Source organism: Prionailurus bengalensis, chromosome D3 (assembly GCF_016509475.1).
Source record: "Prionailurus bengalensis isolate Pbe53 chromosome D3, Fcat_Pben_1.1_paternal_pri, whole genome shotgun sequence".
Lineage (NCBI taxonomy): Eukaryota > Metazoa > Chordata > Mammalia > Carnivora > Felidae > Prionailurus > Prionailurus bengalensis.
In genome coordinates, this window is record NC_057356.1 from 4881205 (window position 1) to 4899196 (window position 17992).

Sequence of the window (17992 nt, forward strand, 5' to 3'; positions counted from 1 at the left end):
GGCATCCTGTTCTACCTGAGGCCACCCCCCCTCCAGATGGGAGTCCTTCTCCTGAATAACAATCATGACTAGAGTTGACAATACAAAACCTACAACACCGCCACAGAGACAATATGATAATAAAAAAGGAAGCAACGAAGTAAGGAGAGACGTTTGAAAAGCTTAAATTTGACCAAAAATCAAATCGATGGAAATTAAGCCTACAAGAACACAGCCTTGTCCCAACTACAAAATGATCCTTTGAGGCAATGCCCGAAGTTGGCAAAGGGACCAAGAACAGGGCACTCTCACACAAAGCTGGCAGTGTAAACAGAAAAATTTTATAAGACCATCGAAAATCTTAAACTTCATCGTGTCTTGTGATCTACAGATTCACTTCGAGCACTTTCTCCTGAAGATTTACCTGTAGAAGAACTCAACAGACATTTTACATTTTTAAAACTTTTTCTTAATGTTTATTTACTTTTGAGAGAGAAAGGGACAGAGCGTGAGCAGGGGAGGGGCAGAGAGAGAGGGAGACCCAGAATCCGAAGCAGGTCCCAGGCTCCGAGCCATCAGCACAGAGCCCAACGCAGGGCCCGAACCCACAGACCCATGAGATCATGACCTAAACTGAAGTCGGACATTTAACCGACTGAGCCACCCAGGCGCCCCGAGCTTTAACATTAAAAAAAAAATGTTTAAAAAGTATGTTTAAAGGGAGGAAAAAATGAAACGTGGTGAATACGTGGGAAATCTATAATATTAATAAAATATTATACCACTATTAAATATCACCCTTAAAACTACAAGTTCATTGAAAGGCTCTGTGGATGTTTAAATTGTTGGGAAAAAAAGTGTTCATGTGTGCATATTTGTATTTTGGGAGAAAGAGAGTCCACCCCTTCCATTACTTTTTTAAAGCAGTTGATAATTATTGTTTCAAATATTTAACAACCTGAAAAGATGTTGCCAAATATTGAGTCTACACTGTTACAGAAAACAGCTTTCAAAGCTAAACAAATTAGAGTATTAGCGAAAACAACCTATTTTTGTACCTCGACGCGCATGTGAACACATACATACGTATATACTCCTCAAAATATTAACAATGGTTACCTCTGAATCATACACAGGTTCAGGGGTGACTTTTATCTTCTACGTCTTATTCCGCTGTCTTTTCTACATTTCCTGCAATTGAACATCTGTCACTTTTGAAGTAAGAAGACTTCTATCATACCTGGGCTGAACCTGGCCGGAAGTATAAATTCACAAAAGAGTTTCACACTGGCTAGAAAAAGAGGTTGTGTATTTTTAAAATATTTCCCTTTTTCTTTTCTTTCGGGGCCTGATCCTTTTTTGGGGGTGGGGAGGGGCCCTTCACTTCCCATAGGCAAACCCTGTTGCCACTTTGGAGCATGAATTACAGACACATCCAGGACATGATGTATTTCTATACCTTAAATCCTGGTTTTGAACTATTGTGGCAGCTGGTGCTAAGAGATCTCCAGGTGTCCAATGGCAAATTTCATTTTAAAGCTAAGAACTGTGTGTTTCTAAATCCATTATTTTCAAACCCTAAAATTGTTAAAAATAAAGTACCTTTATCTTCTTATGGTGTTGGAATTCATTACTATTTCATTCATTCCTATATCCCACTAATTCTCAACGCTGTCTCTGCACTAAGATCACCCGGAGAGTTTTCTGTGCAATATCAATGCCCGTGACCCGCTGGGCTGTAAGGTCTAAGGAATGGGTACTTGTTAAAGACCCCCCCAGGCTATTCTGATGTGTATCCGGGATTCAGAAGCCTTGATTTATCCATTCAGCAAGCAGTCATTCAGCCCCTGCATTAGCTTCCAACAGCTGCTGTAACAAATTACCATGAACTTAATAGCCTACAGAAACAGATATTTATTCTGCAGAAGTTGTGGAAGCCAGAGTTCCAAAATCAAGGTACCAGCAGAGTCACGCTCCCACCTAAGGTCATAGGCGACAATCCATTCATTGCCTTTTCTGGCTTCTGGTGGCTCTAGGCATTCACTGGCTCCCTTGGCTTGTGGCCACTTTGCTCCAATCTCTGCCTCCAGCCCCATGGCCTTCTCCTCTGTGTCTCAGTTATTAGGACCCCTGTCATTGGATTGACAGCCACACACACCCCCCGCCCCCAAGATTCTTCACTTAAGTGCCTCTGTGAAGATGCTTTTCTCCAAGTAAGGCCACGTTGACACGTTCCGGGGATGAGGACATGGGCTCTAAGGGCTGAACTGCTTCGGCTACTTACCGGCTCGGAGAGCTTGGGAAGTCATTTAAACTGGTCAGCTTACACATCCGTTAAGCAGCAGTAATGACAGTTATCTGCCTCCCGAGGCTCTAACACTGCCGACTTTGGAAACATACTTTCCTAAAAGACTTACCACGGCATCTGACACCAACAATGGCATTGCAGGGTTTTTCAAAAGATTTTTAAAATAAAATAGCAACGGACAACAGAATCACCCAAAATTGTCCTCACAGACATAACTAAGATGTTCTGTGTGTTCTACCTTTTACCTGCCGTTAAACCTTCTACAGCAGGAAAGACACCAGGGGCGCCTGGGTGGCTCGGTCAGTTAAGCATCTGATTCTTGGTTTCGGCTCAGATCATGATCTCATGGTTCGTGGGACTGAGCCCCACGTCAGGCTCTGTTCTGTCAGTGCAAACTGGGGTTCTCTCTCTCCCTCTCTGCCCCTCCTGCACTCATGCCCTCTCTCTTACTCTCTCTCAAAATAAATAAATAAACTTAAAAAAAAAAAAAAGGAAAGAAACCAATATAAACTGAGTCACATAGGAAAAACCATTCGTATTTAGAAACTGGGGACGGCTACCACCATTGAATGGTCTTTGTCCTTCTTGTAAAAAAAAAATAAATAAGAAACCTGAAGTGCAATGAATGATTTACCCTGGTTCGTGTTTTCTGAATCCATGAAATGACACTGGACATGGTGACTTTCTTACATCAACATCGCTTGCTGCTTAACGTTTAACGGTTAAATTTCAGAAAAAGCAGGGCACCTGGGGGGCTCAGCTTAGTGTCCAACTCTTGGTTTCAGCTCAGGTCATGATCTTACAGTTTGTGAGTTCCAGCCCCACATCAGGCTCTGTGCTGGCAATGAAGAACCTGCTTGGGATCTTCTCTCTCCCTCTCTCTGCCCCTCCCCTGCTTTCTCTCTCTCTCTCTCTCTCTCTCTCTCTCTCTCCCTCAAAATAAATAAACTTAGAAAAAAAAATTTTTTTCAGAAAAAGCAAAGAGTTTGTCAGGTTATTCAGAAGGGTGATCTCTTCGTCTGCCCCACGGGTTATAACATTTTCTGGATGAGAGCAGGCAAAACAAAACTCCGGGAAGACTGATTCCAGATTTGCAAGCAGGGGAGCTCTCCACAGTAAACACTTGACTTTGACCTTGACTTCACCTTGAGCTGGGTTTACAAGAATGTGGGGATGTGTCTATCTCTTTAAGAAATCTATTTTGGCGGGGCGCCTGGGTGTCTCAGTTGGTCGAGTGTCCGACTTTGGCTCAGGCCGCGATCTCACGGGTCATGAGTTCGAGCCCCGCGTCGGCTCCGTGCTGACAGCTCAGAGCCCGGAGCCTGCTTCCGAGTCTGTGTCTCCCTCTCTCTCTCTGCCCCTCCCCTGCTCACATTCTTTCTCTATCAAAAATAAATAAACATTAAAAAAAAAAAAAAGAAAGAAATCTATTTTGGCGTCTCTGCCCTTCCATCCTATGGAGAGGCACACGCCCGTTTCTGTGGTACTCCGTCCAGGTTTCCTCCCATTTGTAGGCGAGAGTGAGCTCTGTTTTGTGGTCTCTGACCGCAGAAAAAGTTGTGGCTCACTTCCTCTGAGGTTTGGGTCCCAACAGCCACGGGAACCACTTAAGGAGCAGGCCTGTCTCAAGTCCTCCGGCTGCACGCGGCTTCCGCGCAACCCGCCTGTCACCTACCTCCCGTTCCCTGTGGTTCTGTGTTATCTGTTCTGCACGCTTTCGAATTTGCTTATTTTTCTAATCTCTTCTCCACTCCTTTGGTAACACTACTCTTTATCTTGTGGTTTTCATCTTTATTACTCACATTTCCTCACAACGAGCATTCATTAAAATATTTTAAATTAAGACCTTTAGCGCCTTTCTAACTGAGCACGTCGGGTCTACCCGTACGGCACATTTTTAATTCTTATCGCAGAATTTCAGGCAGTTTGTACATTATATTCTATTAAAAACTCTATTCCACCCAAGGTTGTCACAATGCGGAGATTACAGCTTTCTGACGGATGTTTTGTTAGGGATATATTCATATATTCACTCTGTTAGCCAGCAAACACGGTCCGTGAGCTTGTATTTCACACCTCGTTTGACATCGCGATTCAACAGCAAAGTACAAAGGGAAGCAATTATTTATTTAGATTATGGAATGAATTTCGGAGGGATATTAGACAAGTATAGATGGTCATGCCAAAGCATTAATCCCTGCCCTTCTCACAGCCTGGGGGAGGTCACACACTGGGGTCAAGGAGAAGGGACACCGGAACAGGGAGAGCGCCTCATGATCCTGTAACTCTGCTCAGGTAACGACTTTTTCTCTCCTGTAACTTTTTTTTATCTCCAAAGAAAATGCAGAATTGATTCTCACAAAGCCAACAGTGACAACCACAGCCTGTGCTTCTTCCTCAGTTTGAAACATCACCACTTGATCAGCCAAATATTTCAACAAAATCCATTTCCTGCCCATGGACCATGGATCCCACCCTCACACAGTCAGTCCCGACTCAGGACGGCTAGACTTAGTTTCGCTTTATGGTGGTGCGAAAGCAATACACCTCCAGCAGGAATTGTACTTGGAATCTCGAGTCTGGATCCTGTCCCGGAACAGCGACCTGCGGCCCCACCCTCTCCCGCGATGCTGGGCAGAGGCCGCAGCTCCCAGTCAGCCACGCGGTCAGGAGGGTCGACAGGCAGGACACGGACAGCCACCTGCACCCACACGGCTGTCCTGTCTGTCACTTGCAGTACAGGAATCAGTCAACGGCACGCAATAGTCAACACCTCATTATAAAATAGGCTTTGTGGTGGACGATTGTGCCCAACCGGAGGCTCATGTCCGTGTTCTGAGCACGTCGAAGGCGGGCCAGGCTAAGCTATGGTGTTTGCTGGGTTAGGTGGTTAAATGCATTGTTGACTTACGATATCAACTTACAATGGGTTTATAGGGAGGTTACCCCATCACGAGCCAAGGAAGATCTATACCCAAGACGTTCACCACCACACAATGATTCCGGAGGCTGTAAGTCCAGGCAGCCCATCCGGGCCCCTCCAGCGCAGCAGGACTGTGGTAACTGCAAGGTCCCCTCTCGTTTCTCCTCTCCCCGCAGCATCCATCCCCCAGAACCTCTCTCATCCTCTAAACCTATGTTGTTCAGGCGGGCTGGCCACAGTGATGGGTTCTGGTGGGTCCGTGACACAAGGCAAATCAAACAGAGCCAATGGACCAGACAGGGAAGAACGGTGTCCTCCCCAAAGTGACCACAGTGGCAGGACGGATACTGGGAGCTGCTGGTGGCCAACTCGCCACCAGGAGGGAAGATCCTGCTGGAGATGACGCCAACCCAGAGGAGAGACAGGAGACAGGCTGCTAAGGATGCTGCTTGGCACCTGCACCCTGACGTCCCTGGTTCCCGCCTCCCTGTACGTCTCCATCCACATGAGGAGCCCGAGTCCCCTTTTTGCTTGAGTTTCATCGGCACAGCACTGAACGGCAGCCACTGGACAAAGCCACCTGACCCACGCCACGGCAACCCAGAGGGAGCCCGGGCCCCGGTGAAGCCACAACCCTCAGCAGGGACCACGCTGAAGAGAGTGGAACACTGCTAGCTGACCGCCATCGCCCCACCCTTCTTCCTTTACAGCAAAGACCGCCTCCCACTACGGCTCCCGGAAATAGGGCCAGGCGTTCACTACCCCAGACTGGCCGGCTTCTTGGGCAGAGGCAGGGAACCCACCGCTCACCCATGAGATCGGAAGGGTCCACGTCCAGGTCCCCTTCCCTGATAAAAGGCGGTAACAGAGGGGAAGCGGCCCGCCCCTCCAGTGTTGGTGCACAACTGGTGAGTTAGCCGTTCCTGCACCTGCTGCAGCCACCTTGCAACCGTGCGGGAACCGGAAGAAGGATGGCAGCTGGGGACCAGGTGTGAGAGACGGGGAGACGGGACGCGCCTGGGTGACACGGTCGCACTGCCGAATTAACCAGTCCCGTCGAACCACCCGCCCGAGTTTCTCGCCAGGTGAGATGATAAAACCGTGTTGCTGCAGCCACGTTTTGGCGGGTACCCTACTGACCGCATACGGAAACACCTGAGCCAATATAAAAATCCTGGGCTCTCCCCATATACTGACAACTCCGGATGTGGGAAGGCTCAGTGGGCAGGCAGACAGATTCCCAGGGAAACCGTGGGCCACGTGAGGCCGCAGACTAAACGGCCGGCCAGGGATGGATGTAAAGGGGGATAATCAGAATGTTGAGTTTGGAGCGATCGTATTCCTAACAGAAGACTCGCGGCCCCTCAGCTGGACTCCCTTCTTTCCCTTTGAACGAGGTCCTCGAAGAGCAGGCAGGACAGCGTTCTAGCGGATGGAGGTTGGACCAGAACTCCATGAGAAGAGGCAAGCTGCACCCAGTCTCTCCGAGGTCGGGAGCCCCACCCACCCACCCACCCACGGCCTCATCCATTCACAGAGTGCCCCCCAGGCCTAAAGCGGTGGGCCTCCATGAGTTTAAATAGTAGAGGAGAAGGAAGAGACAGCAGGGGGTGACACCGCAAGGGGATACGTGACAGACCTGAAAGACGCTTCCTGCCAAGCTGAGGTTGTGAGTCAGGGGCGAGGGGTGCGCGTCTAGGGCTCGTTCGCCCGACCCTTTAAGAGAGAAGGTGGTCACAACCGTGGGACAGCGCCCCCTGCCTTAGTGGGGTCCCGATGCACGAGGCCTAGCAATGACCTCCGGGTGAGCACAGCCCCGTGAAACCCAAAGCCGGCATCTGAGCTGGAGGGGACACGTGCCAGCACCCAGGGGTGACGTCCGCAAGACGGCTGCCTTGAAGCACCGAGAGACGATTCCTCGGTCGTTACAGCTACCCTCTGTTTGCCCGTAAATGAGTCCACTTCCCCTTGCCCCTTAGATCATTTCCATGCTGCCCATTTCATTCTTCAATCTTTACTGCAACCAGTAACAGTAATAAACATAATGCTCAAAACACGGTTCTCAAGCCCTGCACGTATGTGAGTGCAGGTCGTGTTTGAGACTGCTCACCTAGTTAGGCCACTGGCGTATAAAGAGCATAAAGAATAAAAGCCTTCCGCAGCGGCTCAGCCCCGTGATGGAACCATCCGGAAGCCGATGGGCAAAAGGAGCACATTGCCCATTAAAGGCGGAGGCATCAGCTCATCGATAACGCACGTTGTTTTGCGATCAGCTTCGCAGCCACCCGCGGCCCCCGCCGCCGAGGCCGCTGGGGGATGTCGGCTTACCTGCTCTGCGGGTCCGGGTGGTGGCCCACGCAGGTGAGCGTGGCCGTGGTCTGAGAGCCACTGCTGTCTATTTCCTCCTGGACTGCCCACTGCTGCTCGCTGGTGACTCGAACGGCCGTTATCCTCACCCCTGCTGCTGCCTTAATTCTGTGGGGTGGGAAAAAAGATGTACACATGTATAACACCACTTGAGGTCAAGACACGTGCTAAAAACACAGAGCTAGAGCAGATCTCCCCTTTCCTCTGGGAGACGGAGGGAAGACAGGCAGGGAATGGCTTTCCTTTGAAAACTAAGTGTCCTGTTATTTTTTTTAAATGTTTATTCATTTTTGAGAGACACAGAGAGAGAACACAAGCCAGAAAGGGGCAGAGAGAGAGGGAGACACAGAATCCGAAGCAGGCTCCAGGCTCCGAGCTGTCGGCACAGAGCCCGACGCGGGGCTTGAACTCACGAACTGTGAGATCGTGATCTGAGCCGAAGTCGGACGCTCAACCGACTGAGCCACCCAGGCGCCCCTCAGTCTTCCTGTTACTTTTACAAGTGCCCCGGAGTAGGAGGCCCCGCATTTTGCCAAGCGCGTGTTACTTTACTGTTTCATGGACGTGCTGGGAACCAGACCTCTGTCCGCTGCAGGGACCGAGAGTGACGGGAATGAGGCAGAGGCGGCCAGGCAGGTGTGGATGGGATCTGGAGATGGGGAGGGGCCCCCACGAGGTGGAGAGCGCACAAAAGACTGGGGGCTGGGGAAGCCAGTGGACCCAGGAGGAAGTGGGCAGTCCGGGCCACACTGGGAGGAGAGGAGGGAGGGCACACTGCCCTCGGGAGAAAAATAAACACCGCATCCCGGCAGGACAGTGTGGCCAGGGACCGCCTGGCACAGCATGGGTTGTACAGCATTGGAACTCAGTTCCCCAAGGAAGAACCAAGGGACCCAGCTGCTCGCTCACCGAGAAAAGGCCAAGGAGAGCTCTCGCAGCCTGCTTGTTTTGCTCTTGTTCCCTGCTCCTCAAATGACCTGTGCTGCAATGAACCAGAGTATGTCTCCTCGGTGACAGCGGGGATCCCAAGGCATCACCCAAGTTCTCAGCAGCCTTGGGACCTGCCCGTGGACACACTGGGGACACGTCTGGGGAACAATCAGGAGGAAGGCAGATCCGTCGACCGCCCACTGCTTGCAGTGCCTTAAACAGGTATAAGTGAGCACAAAGGACGTGCTTGGGGGTGCCTGGGTGGCTCAGTCGGTTGAGCGACCGACTTCGGCTCAGGTCATGATCTCGGGGTGAGTTCCAGCCCCGCATCGGGCTCTGTGCTGACGGCTCAGAGCCTGGAACCTGCTTCGGATTCTGTGTCTCCCTCCCTCTCTGCCCCTCCCCTGTTCACGTTCTGTCTCTGTCTCAGAAATAAATAAAACATTAAAAAAATTAAAAAACAAAAAAAAAGGACATGCTTGGACTTCCGAGTCCAGGGATGAACACTGCAGGGGTCACCGGGGAGCCTGAAGTCCCTCCGCTTCCCAGACGGAGGGCTGTGGACCAACAGGCAATGCTCACTGAGGCCCTGGGCCCCCTTTTAACAGATACATCAAAAGGAACACGATTCAGCCATAAAAAGGAATGAAGCGGGGTGCCTGGGCGGCTCGGTCGGTTGGGCATCCGACTCCGGCTCAGGTCACGATCTCCCAGTTCACGGGCTCGAGCCCCGCGTCACGCTCGCTGTTGTCAGCACAGAGCCCTTTCCAGATCCTGCCTCCCTCTCGCTCTGCCCCTCCCCCCGACTCCCTCTCTCAAAAATAAATAAACATCAAAACAAAAAAAGGAATGGGGCACTGGCACAGGCTTCAGGGTGGATGGACCTGAACCGCATCAGTCAATGCGGAAGACGACAGCCGCAGAAGTATGGAGACTGTGCGATTCCGTTGACGTCAAATGTCCAGAATAGGTACGTCCGTAGAGAGCCGACTGCTGGTTGCCAGGGTGGTGGCACCGTCCTGTGAATGTGCCGAATGCCACTGAACTGCTCCCTTAGATACTGTCAAGTTTATGTTATATGAACTGTTCATGGGTTCGAGCCCCGCGTCAGGCTCCCTGCTGACAGCTCGGAGCCTGGAGCCCGCTTCCGATTCTGTGTCTCCTTCTCTCTCTGCCCCTCCCCCACTCGTGCTGTCTCTCTTTCTCTCTCTCTTTCAAAAATAAACATAATAAATAAATAATCATTTGTGAACGCACACACACACACACAAAAAAATCTTTGAGACCCGAAGAAGGGAACTTATGAAGGCAGAATTTCAACGAGCAGGAGAGAGAGTTCCGGACTCAAGGGTTGTCCTAAAGCTCCTGGCTTTGCTGCCAACTAAGGAGCCCGGGGGTGGAATTAGCAGATTCAAATCCTTGCAGACCCAGTTAGAAAAGAAATGCTTCCGCCTCCTTTCTTCTCCTTCATACAGGTCCTTACACAGATGCTCTCACACTCAGCTGCGAGCCCTCGAGCCCCGCGTTCCGGAGAAATCCCTGCCCATCCAGCGACGCCCCCAGGAGGTGCAGATGCCAAGCTCTGATGGGCTTGGCCTTAGGGCTGCAGACACTGTCACTTTTTTCCTTGTCCCCCATCCTCCTCCCAAGCCACCTAGGCGTCCCGTGACCCCCTGCCTGACCCAGAGTATACCACGAACATTTCTGACCCAGTGCCCTCCTGCAGTCCCAGGCTCCTTTGGTTCTGGAAGCCCTCCCCCTCCACCCCCCGCCCCCAAGCCGCAGCAAAGTCAGACCAGAGAGGGTCACCCTGCGGCATCCGCAATCTGGAACACAAGGGGATCCAGAAACTTCAATGCAGTTAATTTCTGGGCACAGAGGAAGTCTCAAGAAAACGAATACCAACCTCGCCCCTTCCAGGCTTTCTAGGGTCCACCCCTCCCCCAGAAACGGACTTTCAAGCTGCCAAAGCACCTTCCAAAACTGCCATAAAGACATGCCAACTTTCATACACACTAGGGATGGTAACTGTGAGCACCATAGTCACAAGTGAACTGTCTCCATCAGGGCAGAAAGCCATGCTGGGCAGAGGCATTGCATCCCCGTGTTCTTCTCAGCTTCTCGTTTCGACTATTATTATGAATTATCACTATCATGACCCCCAGCAACCATCCACTGTAGCAAAAAACAGACACTTGCCCATTGGCATGGCTAAAACAAAGAGAGAAGACAGCAAGTGTAGACGCGGACGTGGCTGGAACTCGTCCGCATCGCTGGAATGAGGGAATCTGGTTCCATTTCTCGGACGTCTACCAACCTGGATTTCTATGGGTCCTACAGCCCGGCATTTCCACCGCTGGCTGTATACATGCCCACGAGAAACGCAGGCACGTGCTCCCCTTAAAGCTCCAAATGGAAACGGCCTACACTGCTCACCAACAACAGAATAGATAAAGCATGTGAAACACGGTGCAGCAGAAACAAGGGTGAGCAGTCTACCACCGCGCAAAACAACACGACGAGCCTCCAAAAATAATGTCGGGCGAAAGAAGCCAGATACGAGAAACTGCACAATCCCGTTTGCAGAACGTCTGAAACAGGCAAACGGGTCCATGAGGTCGAAGTCTGTATCGTGGTTACTCTTCCGGGAAGTAACGGGAAGGGGTCCCAAGGGGGGGCTTCTGGATGTGGCTGCATGGTGGGTTTTGAGAACTTACCAGGCCGGGCTCACTTATGAGCACTTCCTCGTACACACATCCTAGTTCAGTATCGAGTTCAAATAAAGCAGGCAGACCTCATGCTTCTAACGGGGATGCCACGTTGCAGCCAGGGGGTGTGGCTTCGCCCCTGGTCCAGCCTCAGGACGAGTCAGACTTTTGCCACCCTGGACACACACACGGGCTTCTTCCCCCAACTTCCTCCACCCCTTGAGGTGCCCGGGGCCCCACCCTTGTTCTGAGGGACACTGAGTAATCTGAAACCTTGACCTTGTCTATGATGGGGAAGAGTCTTAGAATCCTGATGAACATCCCTCTTGGTTGGAGCAGAAGCAGGAGCAGGTGACATCCCAGCTGCTGGACACAAGCAGTGAGAAAGACATCTGGCTTCCAGGCCAGTGTCTGCCCAGCAGGGACTAGAGACAGGGCAGAGACCCACAGCTTCTGCACCTCATTCCCCCTGTAACTTTCCAGCCCACAGCATCAACCATCTAGCAGGGCACAAGACAACTCGCTCGGTGAGTCCATCTGAGTCTTTGTTTCTTATACTTAGGCCAACCGCTTTAGGATTACTCAAACCTCGGCAGGAGTTTTGACCCGTCTGGTTGTTTACACGGTGGAGGTGCAGTAAAGAATTAATCCTCTGCGCTGACAGACTCTCCTCTTTGTGATCACAACGTGGCTGCAGTAGCTCCAGATCTCACATCCTCATCCACCAAAGGAAAAGCAAGATTCTCTCCCTCAGAACAAAATCCTGGAGCTAGGTTTTCATAGGTTGAATCAGATTGAGGAGTCCCCCCTGGACCGCTGTGGCCTAGGGGGGTAGACGAACAAGGCTCACTGGGTTAGCCAGCCAACCACCGTCCCTGCACTAAGGGTAAAGTTAAGCCCAGGGTGCCCGGGTGGCTCAGTCGGTTGAGCGTCCGACTTTGGCTCAGGTCACGATCTCGTGGTTTGTGAGTTGGAGCCCCGCATCGGGTTCATCGCCGTCAGACTGTCAGTGTAGAGCCTGCTTTGGAGTCTCTGTCCCCCAGTCTGTGCTCTTCCGTTCCTCACACACTCCCCAAAACAAGTAAGTATTTAAAAAAAAAAAAAGGGTAAAGTTAAGCCCATCTGAATCACATAGCAGTAACCACAGTGGCTCCTAAAAAGAAATTCAAGTGGCAACGGAAGAAATGAAAGCTGCGTATCAAAAGCACAAGCCTAAAGGCCAATTACTGAGGTCCTACCCCCCCCCCAGCACAAGTTATAAAACTGTTCTAAATTCCAGTTCTTGGTCCAAATCCTTCCCGATTTTAGATTATCTTTGTTAGAACAATTTGAGCCCAGAAAAATCCAAGTCCTGAATATTCATCACATGTGTTTTAGAGGAATATTTTTAGGCTCGGTGATATTCTTAACACTTGTCATGTATAAAAACAACAATATCTAAAACGATGTGGAAACTATTAATGGTCTCTGCACGGCTAATGAGCTTGGGGGATCTGGGGGCTGAGCGAGGAAAAGGTGTGACCACTAGGTGGCAGGAGCACACAAGAAGCCCCATCTGGGCAAGGCTTGGACAGGTTCGCATGCTGGGGGAGTCCCTCCTAAGCCTGAGCTTCTCCAGAGGATATGGCGCCACCCCAAAGGGGAGGGGGGCGAGAGAGGAGCGGGGAACAGGAGGATCAGAGAGGCGGGTTTCTGTGTCTCCATGATGTCCCTAAGCAACATGGCGGCACATCTACAGATCACAGAGCCCCAGAGGGCAGTGGCAGCCTGGGGTCTTCTAACCAGAGTTCATGGCTAACAGACGTTGGGCACAGTTTTGCAGGGTATGGAAAGCAGGCAGGCTCCAAATGGCTAAAAATATGCTTATTTGGGATATCTTTGTAACAATCAGATGCGTAACAATTTGGAGTTTGGAGCTGGCAGGATGTTGAGCTAACGAGTCCCAGTCTGTTGCGAAGAAATAAACAATACAGGAGCCAATATATAGGGACCATCTTTGGCTCCTTTCTGTAACAACTACTTTCTGATATTCATCAACAACTTAGTTTCTATTTCCATAGGACCGTCATTATAGAATGTTTATCTGCATGCCTGTAGTTACCGGATTCCACCGGGAAGAATACATTGGCATACTCGGATTTGTCGATGAGCCGACTCTTCAGGTAAAGAGTCCCCACTCACGCGTGGCCCCTGGATGACAGTGCACCTGTCTCCACCCACCGCTCCCTCATCCGTGCCATTGGGGTTTGGTCCTGTGCTGCTGGCTGTCAGCCATAAATATAATGCAAACCGACGGCAACGTGAAAACTGCAGATCTTGTAATACTGGAGGACTGGCCGATGCCAGCAAAGCCACGGAGAAAGACAACCCGAGAGGAGTCCACCAACGGCCGCTCAAGAGATCCGTACGGACGGTTAACAAGGGAACCAGAGAAGACCGGCAACAATGATAGTGTCTTCCAGGGAGAGAAGTTTGAATAGCAAAGCGTAGTGACGCTCTTGGGGAAACTGGGGGAGCCCTCAAATATCTCCGCTAACTTGATCCTTGCGGTGATCCTACGACAATGTCTAGTGTGACGCGAAAAATGTGGTGCCGCACCGTTGTGTAAAATTGGAGGAAAGGAACAAATTGGCCGCAGGAAATGCGTGCTTTGCTCCGAGTGGCACAGAGTGGGAATTACTGAACCTAGAGTTTGCTTAATATAAGATAAAATAAACTTGTTGTCACCTCGATTTCATTTCTCAAGGAAGAAAAAAAAAATCCCAATCAAGTTTCCTTTCCCTCGCTACTGTCTATGAGACTTTATGTTCCCATCAGCAGATTCGTTTCAGCTGGCCGAATATTCTCAGATGAAAGAAAAACCCCTAACAGTCTTGTAGCTTTGAATAGCAACGCTCTAAAAAAATGCATATTTTGAGTGTGTAAAAATACACTCACATTCTGTACTGGTGGGGAACCTGCCTCCTTCTGGTTCCTAGAACAACGTGTGCCTTCCAACCTTTGCTCTTGTCGGTCCCTGTGCCTGAAAGCCCCCCCCAGGAACTTCTCCCTAATCTTGAGGTGTGGGCAAATGGGAAATTAAGAGAAAACAAAGGCTGCCAAGGGCATGGGAAGGGAGGCAGGCATTGGGACGCTGTGGACGAGAAGCTTTTGAACTTTCAAGCACATCAGAATCACCTGCTGCTGGTTCCAAACGCCTAGACCCAATTTCCAGAGACCGTAATTCACCAGGTCTGGGGCAGGACCCAACAGGGCCGTGTTTTTAAACAAGCTGCCATGGGGCGCCTGGGTGGCGCAGTCGGTTAAGCCTCCGACTTCAGCCAGGTCACGATCTCGCGGTCCATGAGTTCGAGCCCCGCATCAGGCTCTGGGCTGATGGCTCGGAGCCTGGAGCCTGTTTCCGATTCTGTGTCTCCCTCTCTCTCTGCCCCTCCCCCGTTCATGCTCTGTCTCTCTCTGTCCCAAAAATAAAAAAAAAAATAAACAAAAAACGTTGAGGAAAAAAAAAATTAAACAAGCTGCCGTTATGATATATGTGGTCCTCAGAACACTCCTCAGGGAACGGCGTTTGGGACCCGTTCCAGAGGATCACATCCTGTCAAGGAGAGTGAAGCCAGGGAACATCTGGTGTGCCACATACTCTCTGAGACAAGCCCAGCCCTGGGCACTGGAAGCACTTTCAGGGTGTGATTCAGGAAGACTGGAAAGATACTTTTAATTTGGATTCGCCCAGCAAACCACTTTCTCTGTGATGAATCAGCCAGAGAGAGAGAGATGTATGCGTGTCCCGCTAGGCACCTGGAGGCCGGCAAAGTCAGGCTCTGCTGAGAGCTCCTTTCAGACCATGATTTAAGCTTGCAAAGACCGCAGGGCGGGGCCAAGGGCCTGGGAGGCAGCTCACCACACTGGACCTGCCAAGAGGACCACAGGACAGGCGCGGGTCCCCTCCTACCCAGGTGGCTGAAATCCAGGACGCTGAGGATACAGAGTTTGGGTCTCTGAGTCTGAAAGAGAACAAGAATCATCCTGAAGGACAGACACGGAACCCATGCTGGAAGAAAGAGCACATAGTCCTTCCGAGAGGACTGTTGCGGGATAAGTGTTTCAGCTCTGAGCACGGGAAGACGCAAAGAGGGATCTGGATGTGCACAAGAACTCTCCCCAAGCCACCTGCTGGCTCCTTGGAGCTATCTCTCCTCTCTTGTACCGCCGTTGCATCTTCTGCCTAGGACAGTCAACTTCTAAGCGAACCCGACATACAGCTTCTGACAAATCAGGAAGTTAACGTTTTCACAAGCAAGAGAATGGTTTTCGTGATGGCAACATTTCACACACAACAGGTGCCTTGATCTTGTCACGGTGTTTGTTTGTTTGTTTGTTTGTTTACCTCCTGGGAGACGACTAGGTATCGGGGAAAGTCGATTTGCAAAGCAGCGGGGGCCCTCGGAGCAAGAAACAGTGATAAATAAGAAAGCTTTCTGCTATTTCTACTATAATTCTGGAAATTTATTCTCCACTCTGGCCAAGGCAGCCCAGGGTATGGAAATGCTGAGGGTTCGCCCCTGCAGGAAGCCCCACTCAGCCTGTGAAGCCTGCTCTGCTGTGCCTCGTGGAGACTGTAATTACATCGTTTCCCCATCCGAATGCTGGCTTCTGCCGTACAAGCATTTCTTCCCTGACTCGCGCTTCGGGGACACGTGGCCAAGCTCCAATCACAAAGCCTTCCACAGGTGACGTGACAGAACAAGTCTGCCCCGAAAGTGCCTGCCGGTCTCCCCTACTCCGCTGCAGCTGCAGTACCAAATGGCCACAGAGGGCGGAGGGGAGCGCAAGACAGCGGAAAGGTGTTCTCGCTCAGTTCTGCTCAAGGTGCTGCAGGGCGGGATCCTTCTCAGAGAATCTGTCCCGTGCCTCTTCCCCAGCTTCTAGAGATGCTGGACATCCTCGGCTTGCGGACACCTCTCTCGAAACTCAGCGTCCGTCTTCCCACGACTTCTCCCTGTGTGTGGATCGGAGTCTCTCCTCTTCTCACAAGGACACAGGTCTTTCTTTGGATTCAGGGCCCGCAGGAATCCGGTAGCCCTCATCTCAACCCGGCACGTCTGCAGCCATCCTGTTTCCAAGTAAGTTCCCATTCCAAGGTTTCAGGCGGACATGAATTTGGGGGACACGACACCTTCTCTACAGGCACAAAAGCCGAAGAAAGAAATAAGTAACAGGGGCGCCTGGGTGGCTCAGTCGGTTGAGCGTCCGACTTCGGCTCAGGTCACGATCTCGCGGCTCGTGGGTTCGAGCCCCGCGTCGGGCTCTGGGCTGACAGCTCGGAGCCTGGAGCCTGCCTCGGGTTCTGTGTCTCCCTCTCTCTCTCTCTGCCTCTCCCCTGCTCACGCTCTGTCTCTCTCTCTCTCAAAAGTAAATAAAAACATTTTTAAACAATTTAGGGTCTATTCACTGAGTATCTATGACATGCAAAGTGTTAACCATCTCCTCTGTGCAGGACAAATGGACAGTCCTAGGAGACAGACAGACAGAACAGTGAAGCCACCACGGACTTGGAAGCTACATTTTTGTCTGGCTTAAAATCCAAACTCCAGCTGCGTGACCCTGGAAAGTCACTTAGCTCCTCTGTGCCTCCGTTTTCTCATCTGTAAAATGGGACTATTAATGACAGTACCCATCTCACAGCAGAGCCTGCACATAAGGACAATGCAGCATTCGTTATGTTGCTGGTGGTGACAAGAGGGGCACCAGCCTGTCCCCAAATGCTGACATTCCAAAGACTCATCCCTTGGTGCTCAAATGTTTCAGGGACAGATGAAAAAGTGCAGAAAAGTGGGGCGCCTGGGTGGTTCCGGCAGTTAAGCCTCTGACTTCGGCTCAGGTCATGATCTCACCGTTCATGAGTTCAAGCCCCGTGTCACTCTGTGCTAACAGCTCCGAGCCTGGAACCTCCGAGCCTGGAGCTTGCTTGGGATTCTGTCTCTGTCTCTCTCTCTCTCTCTCTCTCTCTCTCTCTCTCTCTCTGCCCCTCTCCTGCTTGCTCTCTCTTTTTCTCAAAAATAAACATTAAAAATTTTTTTAAAAAGAGTGCATTAAAGCTGTTGTGCGAGCCATCCAGCAAGTTCCCGGCCCTGCTCGCCCCACCCACAGAAGACCAGGCAGACTGGTGGGGTCAGCCGGGCAGGCAGCCCCCTCTCTTGATGCAACACTTGGACTGCCCACTGGGAGCCGCGCATGCCCAGTCCGCGATGTTCCCCTTGTGCTGACTCCACCCTCGGCTTCAGGGATTGGTTGGTGTGTAGCCAACCAAAGCACGGTGTCTTCCTGAACAGGGATTGGTCCGAGCAGAAACCACATGACCCAACCACACCAATCGGAAATAGCCCATCGCCCGGCCCCACAGCTGACGGGCTCGCGAATAGACACGTAGGACTCAGGATCTGTTGGGGAGAGAGGGGCTCAGCTCTTGGTTCGCTAAGCAAGCAAGCGTTGCAAGAATCCACTTCCTGCCTGAGCATGAAACCAACAGGTGGAAAGGGATGGCTTCCCAGCCGCAGTGTCCGAGCATCTGGATTCAGCCAGACCTGAGGCTGCCTTGGCACTTTTTAGTTCGGGGAGCCAGGGAAGTTCCTTCACGCCACTTTGAGTTTGGTTTCCTCTATTTGCAGTTGAAAGTGAACTGACAAAAACACACAGGTGCTGACATTTCTGCCACTCAGAGGACCAAATAAAATCGCAAAGTTCACAGAAGATACACATACAAAGTTCCCCTGCAAT

The 17992-nt window shown here is 51.0% G+C and overlaps 1 protein-coding gene across 1 annotated transcript in view; it reads right to left on the minus strand.

Moving 5' to 3' along the window:
• The window catches only part of LOC122470125 (transmembrane protein 132B), a 367793-nt gene that overhangs the window by 166986 nt on the left and 182815 nt on the right, over positions 1-17992 (minus strand). The window contains exon 3 of the mRNA XM_043557310.1: positions 7539-7685. Coding sequence (XP_043413245.1) covers positions 7539-7685 — 147 coding nt within the window. The remainder of the gene's footprint in view (positions 1-7538; positions 7686-17992) is intronic.